The sequence below is a fragment of the Equus quagga genome, chromosome 15 (assembly GCF_021613505.1).
Source record: "Equus quagga isolate Etosha38 chromosome 15, UCLA_HA_Equagga_1.0, whole genome shotgun sequence".
In the NCBI taxonomy this organism is placed as follows: Eukaryota; Metazoa; Chordata; class Mammalia; order Perissodactyla; family Equidae; genus Equus; species Equus quagga.
In genome coordinates, this window is record NC_060281.1 from 73,238,099 (window position 1) to 73,251,709 (window position 13,611).

The 13,611-nt window shown below is 37.9% G+C and overlaps 1 protein-coding gene across 3 annotated transcripts in view; it reads right to left on the minus strand.

The window, feature by feature from the left end:
• Window positions 1-13,611, minus strand: part of NAA25 (N-alpha-acetyltransferase 25, NatB auxiliary subunit) — a 68,015-nt gene that overhangs the window by 33,466 nt on the left and 20,938 nt on the right. For all 3 annotated transcript variants that reach the window (XM_046639648.1, XM_046639649.1, XM_046639650.1), the window contains 4 exons: window positions 5,752-5,863; window positions 5,080-5,169; window positions 3,528-3,697; window positions 1,449-1,561 (listed from right to left, as the gene is read on the minus strand). In XM_046639648.1, coding sequence (XP_046495604.1) covers window positions 1,449-1,561; window positions 3,528-3,697; window positions 5,080-5,169; window positions 5,752-5,863 — 485 coding nt within the window. The remainder of the gene's footprint in view (window positions 1-1,448; window positions 1,562-3,527; window positions 3,698-5,079; window positions 5,170-5,751; window positions 5,864-13,611) is intronic.

Sequence of the window (13,611 nt, forward strand, 5' to 3'; positions counted from 1 at the left end):
GCAACCCAGCTTCACAGGTTCGGATCCTGGGCACAGAATGACACCTCTTCTCAGCCATGCTGTGGCAGGTACCCACATATAAAGTAGAAGAAGACTGGGACAGATGTTACCTCAGGACTAATATTCCTCAGCAAAAATTAAATAATTAAAAATAAATAAAAACAAATCAACTAGAAAATGAGCAAAAGACATAGACATTTCACTGAGGAGAACATAAGATGGCAAATAAGCACACGAAAAGATGTTTCACATCATTAACCATTAGGGAAATGCACATTAAAACCATAATGAAATATCACTACACACCTATCAGAATGCCTAAAATAAAAAATAGTGACAACACTAAATGCTGAGGAGGATGCAGAGAAACTGGATCGCTCACACACTGCTAACAGGAATTTAAAAGGTACAGCCACCATGGAAAAGTTTGGCCATTTCTTAAAAAACTAAAACTAAACACGTAGCTACCGTAAGAATGAGCAACTGCACTACTAGGCATTTTTCTCAGAGAAATAAAGACTTATGTCCACACAAAAAACATGCACACACATGGTTCACAGCAGCCAATATTTCTAATAGCCAAAAACTGGAAACACGCAGATGTTCTTCAACAGGTTAAAGAAATCATGGTACATCCATTCCATATTCCATTTTATTCAGCAATAAAAAGGAATGAACTATTGATACATGCAACAACGCAAATGAATCTACAGGGAATTATGCTGAGTGAAAAAAGCCAATCTTGGAAGGTTACATGTAGTATGATTCCATTATATAACATTATTAAAATAACAAAATTATAGACATAGAAAACATATTAGTAGCTGCAGGTGGCAGGGGAGGAATGGGGACAGGGGGAGGTGCAGGGAGGTGGCTGTAGATAAAAAAGGGTAGCACATGGGATCCTCGTGGTGGAAGTGTTCTGTATCTTGACTGTAGCGATGCACACACGTGAATCCATGTGTACTACATACTGCACTAAATACACACACAACACACCACACACACACATAAATGAATGCATGGAAAACTGCTAAAATCTGAATAAGCTCAGTGTATTATATCAATACCAATTTCCTAATTATGATATTATACTACATTTATGCAAGATGTTACCACTGAAGCAAAACAGGTGAAGAGTAAACAGAGCTCTCTGTATTATTTCTCCTACAACTGCATGTAAATCTACAATTATGTCAAAAAAAAAAAAACAACATAAAAACAAAATAGGAGAATCCAATTACCCACCGGGGGCTTATTCTCATTGTGGCTTAATGTAACAAGAAATCATGCCTTAATCTGATAGCACCGGGAACACTTGGCTTGCTAGCACACTCATCTTGGTATCCTCATGTTCACCACTCTCACAAATTTTAGAAAGGAAATCCAAACACTTAACCTGGTTACAGTAAATACAGGCACCCAACAGAATTCTGAACTGTACTTACTTTTGTACACTGTGTAGCAGGCAAAAGGTCAACAAACACCTTGAGGTCTGTAAAACAACAAGGTTTATCTCCAAACTTTTTAAAATACTGGAACATTAATTCTTCTGGATCACCTGAGTTAAAAAAAAAAAAAAAATCACTAAATTATTCACGGACTGAAGAAATTTATAATTTAAGTTAAGAAGTCTGATTTGAAAAACACTTCAATTAAATTAAAACTTTGCTTGAATGAGAATGACAATGAGGAATGCAAGATGGCTTGCCCATTTAAAAATAAATACTTTTAAAAGGAATTGAATCTTCAAACTCAGTTTACCTCTTATTACACTTAGGAAATGTGAAGCTTTTCATTCAATTAGAGTTTAAATAGTGAAAAAGTTTTTATTAAAGTTTAATACTTAAGTTTATACGCAAACATTAAAAAATATGCAGTTCCTGAACTACTTAACAAGTATTAAATAAATGTTAACTAAAGGAAAGCAATGTCTGTTATTAGGCACACCAACAGAAGAGAAAATAAATGGAGGCGGCACAGGCCAGTAACTCCAACAAGGTCACTCACTATGGAAAACTGAAACCTGGATATGCAGAAAGCTACCAGTTCATTTTGTTTTTCCTCAAATTAAAAGCAGAAAATAAAAATAATAAAAATAAAATGCTCTCAAATTGAATTTAAGAAGCAGAGATTTTTTAACCCAGGGTTTCCCTAAGATTTTAGGTCTTGATTCCTGTTCACATGTTCCTGGAAACAGAGGTCTACAGCTTTCAGCAGATTCTCACAGGACTCTATGATCCAAAAGAGACTAGTAATCACTCACTGGTCTGGTAAAACAAAACCGTTGTAGAGACTAGATAAAGGCACCAACTGATAGGATGCGGGCTGGTAAGAGACAAGAGAAAGATGCGGAGATGGAACAGCAAGTGTCAAAGAAAATCCAAATACTTTTATATGTAGCTTTGGAAACAGAGCAATTCTTTGGAATCTATTTTAACACCATTTTGTTGACAGTCACGTGAAAATTTTCATGTGCAAATCTGGAACTAACACAGACTGAAGTTATTGAGGTAGACCCAAAGAAAGAAGTCAAAATGAAATTCAAAATTGTTTGTGAATAATCTACAAAGGGAATGAGAGAAGTCCACAGTTAATTTTAGAATGAGCTACAAAGAATATTAATTAGATGATTAAAAAGGTGAGAGGTGTTCTAGAAAAGGTTTTAAATATTAGAAGTGCTCACTGTCTCAAGACAACTAGTCCCTAAAAAAAAAAACCTCTTAAAGTTCATCAACGTTTAATGAGAACCAATTTTCCAAAATGATGGGGGGGGCTTCTTTGGAGCTTTATTTTAAAAAAACAAAACTGAAAAACTAAGAAAGCTTATTGTTTTAAACTTAACAAAATTTGGGGTCTAATTAAAACTATAAGGTAATTCTTAGTATGAGCAAAGAATTACTGCTTTTGGTGGGGGGAGTGCCATTTTTCAAACAACACTGTGAACTAGCAACACTCTGACACTCTTCACTTCTTGTGCAGTAAGCTAAAAAATAACCATTCTACAAAAACATCTAAGAGACTCATCAAATTTCCTGAAGGCCTATCTTAATGCTTTAATATCTAAATCATTCTTTTCTCCCATCTTGTTGTTATCCTTGGAAATTTTCTCTTCAACTCTTAATTGCTCTAACTCCGCCAGATGTCCTTTCATCAGTGGTTTTGTGAGTGCTTGGAGTAGATTTTCAAGAAATCTTTCATCTACTTCATGAAATCCTGAAACTTTTACAAAACTGACTATTTTACTTTGAAATTGATTTTTGACATTATTGTTGGGTCAGCAAGAGAATGCCTTACAAAGACTCTGAAGGAGTAGGGAACGATGCTAATTTTAACTCAAGTTGAATAGAAGATTGAGGGCTAATTTTATAAGCGATCCATTCATTAGTTATTTTCAGGGTATGAAGATATTTGCTTCCCAAACACAACTATGTCATTGTCTGCCTCAGATAATAAATACTGCACTTGAGTATGAGGGCATCCCTGTATCTTCTCCAGGGTTCCCAAACACCATTCTAGTTTCTTACCCAGTTTGTACTCATCATTAAAACCTTGATGGCGTAAACGCCTAATCAGCTCCAGTTTAGCTAGATGTGGTCCTCGGAGATGGCGGGAACTTTTAGATTCTTCTGTTATCCGATCTTCTATAAACTTCACAGCTTCTTCTGCAGAATAATGTACTTCTCCTTCCAAAGAACTGTATATAAACACATGAAAACGTATGTTGTGCATCTTTTGTCCATCTTAAAACTTAAAGTCAGGTCACATGGATTTCAAGAAATAAATTTTAAAATAAGAAAAAGCACTTTGATAATTATAAGACAATACAAATGGGAATAAAAGAGAGCTATAAGCATATTCTGACAGAACATGGCATAAGATTACTCTTAATTGTGGTACTTGATTATTGATGAGTGACTGCTCCAACTCTATCTACACCACTTGTCAGCCACACTGTGACGGTGACCCACATACAAAATAGAGAAAGATGGGCACAGACGTTAGCTCAAGGCAAATCTTCCTGAGCACAACAACAACAAAAATGGATAATTTTGTGTATATAAAATATTTCCTAATAAAACATATAAGTAAATTTTATTACTTGAAAAATAAGGCTAAGAAGAATTAGATGATTTAGTCAACATTATAAAGTGAGCATCACACATCTAATTGGTATCTTAAATCCTATTTCTGTATTCACTTTTTTAAAAGATCTCATTTATGGTTATTGGAGCACTGTCTATAATAGCCAAAAAAAAAGTGTCTACCTACAGGGGACAGGTTAAATGAATTATGGCACATCTCTAAAATGGACCTCTCTTAAATCACTAAAAAGAATGAAAGAGATCTTTATGCACCATATACAGAAAGATGCCCAAGACATATTTTAAGATGGAAAATAACAAGTTGCAAACCATTATGTCTAATATGATCCCAGTCTTATGTTAAATAAGAATAAATATGCTATGACATGGACAGAAATAAACCTGGAAGAAAAGACACCAAGCTGGGGCCCGGCCATAGGCCTGAGTGCTTAAGTTGCACACTGCGCTTCCTTGGTCGGGGGTTTCGCCGGGTTTGGATCCTGGGTGCAGACCTAGCACCGCTCATCAAGCCATGTTGAGGCGGCATCCTACCTAGCAGAACTAGAAGGACCCACAACTAGAATATATACAACTATGTACTGGGGGGCTTTGGGGAAAAGAAGAAAAAAACAGAAGACTGGCAACAGATGTTAGCTTGGGGTCAATCTTCCCAAAAAAAGACACCAAACTGTTATCAAGAGTTATTTCTGGGTCAATTGTATCTCAATAAAACTGGAAAAAGAAAAAACGTTATTTCTGGGATGATAGATGACTAGGAACTAACACTTTCTACATTATACATTTCCACACTAATTTAAGATGTTTACAATGAACATGTATTTATTTTATAATTTTAAAAATGGAAAAAAATCTTGCTTTGAAAGGGATGCCTTATTGAGACAGAAAAAAATAATTTAATTAGGCTGACAATGAAATCCTTTTGCTACAACATATTAAAAAGTGTCGTTGTAATACAAGAAAGAAGACAACTTACTGTTCACCTTCAGCAGGAGGAGTCCAGGCCTCTTCAATCAGTCGAAAGACAGAATCGAAATAGGTCAGATAGAACTGCCAGTCATCTGAGCTAAAATCAGATTGAATGGTGCACAAAGAATTAAACCCAAGTTGTGACAAATCTGCCTTAGGAACCATGATATTCAACTTATTTTCTAAATCATACTTTAGTCTTTACTGGGAGGGCCCATCCTTCCCTCTGGGTTTCCTCTGCAGCCTAAAAGAGCAACGCTCCAGAGGCATTTTCAAAGTAAAAAACTTTTACGAGACTATTTATTCTTTCCTTCAATAAAATGACCAGGATTCGAAAACTAATTTTCTTAACAGAAAACTCCCCACATTGGCACTGCCTAAGTTGGGAGGAGGTGGGATCTTTCTCTTAGACCAATATTGAATTTGACCAATTCAAAAAATTAACGATTTTCAGCATTCATTCTGAAGACCCAATACTCAGCACCCTGGTGGCATAAGTACTGTTATGTCTCTTTAATGAAAGATGAAAGCTCATCAAAAACTAAAAAATATCCAGAACACACTACTAAAAGATTTGACTTTATGCCCAGAAATCTCAAAAGACTTAGACAAGAAAAAAATCAATAGTGACAACTGAAAGCCCCACCACAGTCTCACAGACCAAGAAGCATCTACTCACTTTTTCAGTAAGAGGCGCCGGGAAAGGGCATTGCACTCTGGCCACCTGCTCAGCTTCTTGTACATAGCCATGCATTTATTTTCCCGACTCTGAATCTCACTTGTCAACTTCTCTACAATTAAAAGTTGTAAAAGTTGGTGAGCTAGTTTCATTTGCACTCAGAAAGCAGAATAAAGTCCACACAAAAGAAGGAAAATGTCACATTTTCTTACACACTTTTAGGAAATGGGACCACTATTAATAGATACAAACTATTACCTTTTCTTTTTTTTAAGATTGGCACCTGAGCTAACATCTGTTGCCAATCTTCTTTTCTCTTCTTTTACTCCCCAAAGCCCCCCAGTACACAGCTGTATATTCTAGTTTTAGGTCCTTCTGGTTCTGCTATGTGGGATGCCACCTCAGCATGGCCTGATGAGTGGTGCCATGTCTGCGCCCAGGATCCAAACCAGCAAAATTCTGAGCCACTGAAGCACACAAACTTAACCACTCAGCCACGGGGGTAGCCAAACAAACTACTATCTTACTAAAGATTATTTTTCTGGGGAAAAAAAGTATATTTCTAATACTAAACTTTTACAATCATTTTTTCTGTAAAATACAAGGATCCAATGTATTGAGGTGAGGATCTAGCATGTGGGATGCACTTATAAAACCCCAACAGCATCTAGGGTTTGGTATATTTAGTCCATAAACAGACGTCCCAGTCATACAGTTCTAAAACATCAAGTAAGCTTTGACTAGAATGGGATGAGCAAAGTGAGACACTATGAGGAAGACAAAAAAGAACAGAGATGAATCAAACTTTTTCCCACAAGCTGGGAACAGAAAAACTACAACTATATTTCTGACCAAATTAGACTTGCCATATCTTTTATAATAGCTTAGCAAATTAATGATACCAACAATTACATTATGAATTTTCTATAGAGAATCTAAATTTTAACTATCGGCAGAACTACAATCTAGCTGAGTAAAAATAGAAAGCCTGACTTGTACCCATCTGCAAGGAGACTGAAGGTAGAGAGTAAGTAGGATTAAAAAAACCTCCTCCTATTTTTTATGTAATTGAAGTAGTTAACCGTCAGTTAGTGTACCAGCTTTAGGACAGCACACAGCCCAGGAAGGGATATACATACTTGAATAATACCAAGTTTCTCCACTGACTGGACCTAATGAGAGATCTGAGGCTACTTTTCTGCAGTTAGTTACTCCCAATGACTATAAAGGCACAATTTAAAAACTAGGTTTCTTGAAATAATAACTGCATTTCTGGGAATTTCTCCTAAAGAAATCATCAAACATGTAAATATTTAGGAACCAAAAGCTCTGTCATAAATGTCCAAAAATAGGGGAATGGTTAAATCAATCTGTGAAGTTTATACAAATCAGTTTCCAACAAAAAGGGAAGTATTTTCACAACAATGGAAAAGATCTAACTTCTTTAATATGTAAATTACTCTTACAAATCAGTAAGATTAACCAAATTTTTAGAATTAGGAAAAGGATAAGGAAAAGCAACAAGAGAGAAGAAAATATTAATGGCTTTTAAACAAAAGGAAAAATAATTATCCCCTATCATAATTAAATTAAAAATTGTAAGGTATATTTTATCCATCAGATTGAAAAACATAAAAGGTTTGATATAACAGTACGATAATACAGGTTGGTAAGTATGCAAAGCAACAGGCCCTCTTCTTTACTGATAGTATTTACAGCTGAGGCAGAACGCACACCGTAGCCTCTTGGAGGGCATTTGGTTTGCAGGAAAGATGTTCCTTGCAAAGAGCCTAAATATCCATCAAGGACTGGTTAAGCAAACTGTCTACATGTACAGAACTACAGAATGCTGGACAGTCATTAAAGACAGTGAGGTAGTGAGGTATAAATCTAGGACACACTGTTAAGTTACAAACCCAAACAATGGGTATACGAGTACAGAGAACAGAGGTCACAAATTCAAATGGCTTCATATGACATGCAGGTAAACAAAGAATGTTTGTACCAAAAGTACAGATTCTGGCTAGAGGCATTAACATTTAAAAATCTTAAACAAGGAGAAGGTGTCAAGATGGCAGCATAGGTGGACTCTGAACTCACCACCTGTGGACACAATGAATTTACAACTACTCTTGGAACAATAACCCCTAGGAGAGAACTGAAAACTAGATAAAAAGAACTCCAACAACAAGGGACAGTGCTGACTGAGGCGGAAGAGGCAGAAATTCCTTTCTGGAGAGAAAAAAGTCACCTTTGAGCTGTGGAACCTCCCAGCCAGCCAGGAGCAATCTTAAGGAATGCAGCCTTCCATAGAGGAGTGGGGGATCTCAGCAGGGGAGCAGTACCACAATAAGCAGCATCAGGACTCAGCACAACCAAGTATCATAACACCTAGCTTTACTGGCTATTAACTACAACAGGGAATAACCCCAGAAAAGCTATCAGACATAAGGGGGAAAAAAGCCTGTTCTTAAAGGACCCACGCATAAATTCACTCATTTCAGAAAGCAATCTAAAATCACCAGAAAGAAAGATGCACAGTACATTGGTGAAAAGAGACTCACCTGATAGGCTCCAGGCGCATCTCGGTGAGAGGTGAGACCTCTCCAGGGACTGAAACATTGACGGCAGCCATTACTGTGACCTGGTGCAAGCATGCTGACACAGCCACTGGCAGGCACCATTGGAGTTCTTCCCCTGACCTGTTAGCCAGAGGTCTGCCTCATTCAATAAAGCATCAATTTAATCCAGCTTAGCCAGGGCCAGCAACCTGCTCTAGGGACTTGCCCCACCCAATAGAAAGCCCTAGGGCAACTTGTGGGCCTGCATAGACAGGGTGTCTGGAACCTTTGCAGCCAGGTGGGTGAATCCACCTCAGGTGAGTGGGTCCAGCTCAGCGCAGCAGGGCATGCACAAGGTGAGGGCCTGGATTGGTGGAATTTGTGAGGCTTCTGCACTGGGGCAACTGGGTCCACTTCAGTGGGTTGGGGTGTGCACACAGGGCAGGACTGTGTTGATGGAGTGTGTGGCCCTGAGGGCAGTAGGGCATGACAGCTATACTACACTTGTGTTTCTCAAACAGCCACACAGGGGATCAGGCCCACCTTCCAAAGCCTGAAACAACTGGGTGCTCCTACACCTGGGCCGGCTCTGCTCAGCTGCAACCCTGAGAGAGCTGACAACAGCCTTGCAGGCCTGAGGCCTACAGCAATTGTAAGCCCCTGAGCCTAGCAACCAGCCACACTGGGGGCCTACCCACTTAACAGAAAAACTGCAACAGGACTGTGCTATTGGACTTTGCAGACAACCGTGTTGGGGGCTCACCAAGCTCAATACAGTGACTGAAAGGACCATAGCAGCCACATGCAGCTGAGCATTACAACCAGCCAGCCAGGGAGACAGCCCAGCCTCCCCAGACACCTGCAGCAAGAGCAGCCCTGCCATAACAGAAGGACACACAGCCCACACAGGGGACACTCTTGGAACAGTTGGAACTGCTGACGAGAGAGAAGGACACTGCTGGGCCTCATAAGGCATCTCTTACATAAGACCACCTCTCTAAGATCAGGAGACATAGCTGACCTACCTAATACCTAGATATATGCACAGAGAAAGAGGCAAAATGAGGAGACAAAGAAATACGTTCCAAGCAAGGGAATAAGACAAAACCTCAGAAAAAGAACTACAAGAAGTATAAATAAACAATCTACCTGACAATGAGTTCAGACAAATAGTCATAAGGATGCTCACTGATCTTGGGAGAAGAATGGATGAACACACTGAGAATGTCAACAAAGAAATGGAAAATATAAAAAAGAACCAACCAGGGGGCCAACCTGGTGGTGTGATGATTGAGTTCATGCACTCTGCTTCAGCGGCCTGGGGTTCATGGGTTCATTTGGATCTCGGGTGCATACCTATGCACTGCTCATCAAGCTATGCTGTGGCAGGGTCCCACATGCAAATTGGAGGAGGTTTGCCAGACGTTAGCTCAGCGACAATCTTCATCAAGCAAAAAGAGGAAGATTGGCTTCAGAAGTTAGCTCAGGGCCAGTCTTGCTCACCAGAAAAAAAAGAACCAACCAGAAATGAAGAACACAATACTGGAAATGAAAAATTCACTAGAGGGACTCAATAGCAGAGTAGATGATACAGAAGAACAGATCAGAGAGCTGGACAAAAGACCAGAGGAAATCCCAAGCTGAACAGATCAAAGAAAAAAGAATTTAAAAAGAACAAGGACAGTCTAAGGGACCTCTGGGACATCAAGCACATTAATATCCATGTTACAGGTGTCCCAGAAGGAGATAAGACAGACAAAGGGGCAGAGAATCTATCAAGCCATGCTGAAGCAGCATCCCACAGGCCATAACTGGAAGGACCCACAACTAAAAACACCCAACTATGTACCAGGGGACCTTTGGGGAGAAAAAGGAAAAAATAACAAAATCTTTAAAAAAAAAAAGAAAAGATAAAGAGAGGATGCTACAACCCACAAGAGAAATGCAACAAGTTACATACAAAGGAAACCCCATAAGGCTATCAGCTGACTTCTCGGCAGAAATCTTACAGGCTAGAAGGGAGTGGCATGATATATTTAAAGTGCTGAAAGGAAAAACCCTATAGCCAAGAATACTCTACCCAGCAAGGTTATTATTCAGAATGGAAGGCGAAATAAACAGTTTCCCAGACAAGCAAAAACTAAAGGAGTTTGTCACGAACACACCAGCTTTACAAGAAATGCCAAAGAGACTTGTCTGTGTGGAAGAGAGAGGACCACAAATAGGAATAAGAAAATTATCAAAAACAAAAAGAAGAAAGAAAAGCAATACAATCACTGGCAAATGTAAATACACAATAAAGGTTGCAGATCAACTGCCTATGAAGCTAATATGAAAGTGAAAAGACAAAAGTACTAAAACTACCTATTTTTATGATAACAGGGTAACAGATACACACGCACAAAAAAAGGTTAGATATGATATCAAAAACATAAAATGTGGGAAAAGGGGAGTAAAAGAGTAGAGCTTTTAGCAAGAGGTCAACATAAAGAGACTAGCAACTTAATATAGATTGCTATATGCATAGGTTATTATACATGAACCTCATGGTAATCACAAACCAGAAACCTATAATACACACACAAATAATTAAGAGAAAGTAACCCAAACATAATACTTAAAAAAGTCATCAAACCACAAGGGAAGAGAGCAAGAGAAGAAAGGAACAGAGATCTACCAAAACACCCAGAAAAAAAAATAACAAAATGGCAATAAGTACATTCTTATTAACAGCTACTTTAAACGTCAAGGGACTAAATGCTCCAATCAAAAGGCATAGGGTGGCCGATTAGATAAAAAAACAAGGGCCATATATATGCTGCATACAAGAGACACAGTTCAGACCTAAAGACACTCACGAACTGAAAGTGAAGGGACGGAAAAAGATATTCCATGCAAATGGTAATAAAAAGAAAGCTAGAGTAGCAATACTTAGATCAGACAAAATAGACTTTAAAACAAAAACTGTAACAAGAGACAAGAAGGCCACAACATAATGATAAAGGGAACAATGCAACAAGAGAATATAATACTTATAAATATCTATGCACCCAACATAGGAGCACCTAAATATACAATTATTCACACACATAAAAGGAAAACCAGACAGTAACACAGTAATAGTAGAGGACTTTTAACACTCCACTTACACTAATACATAGATTGTCCAAACAGAAGATCAATAAGGAAAGACTGGTCGGCCTTAAATGACACATTAGACCACTTGGACTTAGGAGATATAAACAGAACACTCCATCCAAAAACCACAGAATACACATTCTTTTCAAATGCAAATCGAACAGTCTTCAGGAGAGATCACATATTGGGCCACAAAACAGGTGTCGATAAATTTAAGACTGAAATAATACCAAGCATCTTTTCTGATAACAGTATAAAATGAGAAATCAACTACAGGAAGAAAATTGGTAAAGCCACAAATATGTGGAGATTAAACAAAACGCTACTCAACAACAACTGGGTCAACAAAGAAATCAAGGGAGAGAGGCCGGCCTGGTGGTGCAGCAGTTAAGTGCACACGTTCTGCTTTGGCAGCCCGGGGTTCGGATCCTGGGTGCAGACATGGCACCACTTGGCAAGCCATGCTATGGTAGGCATCCATATATAAAGTAAAGGAAGATGGGCACAGATGTTGGCTCAGGGCCAGTCTGCCTCAGCAAAAAGAGGAGGAATGGAAGTAGATGTTACCTCAGGGCCAATCGTCCTCAAAAAAAGAAAACAAAAGAAATAAAAAAATACCTGAAGACAAATGAAAATGAAAATATGACATGCCAAAATTTATGGGATACAGCAAAAGGTGTTCTAAGAGGGAAGTTTATAGCAATACAGGCCTAGCTCAACAAACAAGAGAAATCTCAAATAAAGAACCTAACAGTGCACCTAAAGGAACTGGAAAAAGAAAAACAAACAAAGGCCAGAATCAGTAGAAGGAAGGAAATAATAAAAATTAGAGCAGAAATAAATGAAATAGAGACTAAGAAAAGAATAAGAAAAAAATCAATGAAACCAAGAGCTGATTCTTTGAAAAGATAAACAAAATCGACAAACATTTAGCTATACTCACCAAGAACAAAAGAGAGACTCAGGCTCAAATAAATAAAATCAGAAATGAAAGAGGAGAAATTACAACGGGCACCTCAGAAATACAAAAGATTACAAGAGAACACTATGAAAAGCTATATGCCAATATATTGGATAATCTAGAAGAAACGGATAAATTCTTAGAATTATACAGCCTTCCAAAATTGAATCAAGAAGAAATAGACAATTGAATAGACCAATCACAAGTAAGGAGATTGAAACAGTAATCCAAAACCTCACAAAAAATAAAAGCCCAGGACCAGATGGCTTCCCTGGTGAATTCCACCAAGCATTCAAAGGAGATTTGATATCTATCTTTCTCAAACTCTTGCCAAAAAATTCAAGAGGGGACACTTCCTAACTCATTCTATGAAGCCAACATTACCCTGATACCAAAATCAGACAAGGACAACACAAAGAAAGAAAATTACAGGCCAATACCACTGATGAACATCGACGCAAAAATCCTTAACAAAATACTAGCAAATTGAACACAGCAATACATTAAAAAGATCATACACCATGATCAAGTGGGATTTATTCCAGGGATGCAGGGATGGTTCAAGATCTGCAAATCAATCAACATCATATACCACATTAACAAAATGAAACTAGAAACCACATGATCATCTCAGTAGGGGCAGAGAAAGCATTTGACAAGACAGCATCCATTTATGATAAGAACTCTGAATAAAATGAGTATAAAAGGAAAGTGCCTCAACATAATAAAGGCCATGTATGACAAACTCACAGTTAATACCATTCTCAATGGAGAAAAACTGAAAGCTATCCCTCTAAGAACAGGAACAAGACAAGGATGCCCACTTTCACCACTCTTATTTAACACAGTATTGGAAGTCCTAGCCAGAGCAATCAGGCAACAAAAAGAAACAAAAGGGATCCAAGCTGGAAAAGAAGTGAAACTGTCACTATTTACAGATGACATTTTATATACAGAAAACCGTAAAGAATCCACTAAAAAACTTTTAAAAATAATAAATGAATACAGTAAAGTTGCAGGATACAAAATCAACACGCAAAAATCAGTTGCATTTCTATATACTAAAACGAAGTAGCAGAAAGAGAAATTAAGAACAGAACCCCACTTACAATTGCAACAAAAAGAATAAAATACCTATGAATAAACTTAACCAAAGAGGTAAAAGAGCTGTACACTGAAAACTATAAAACATTGTTGAAA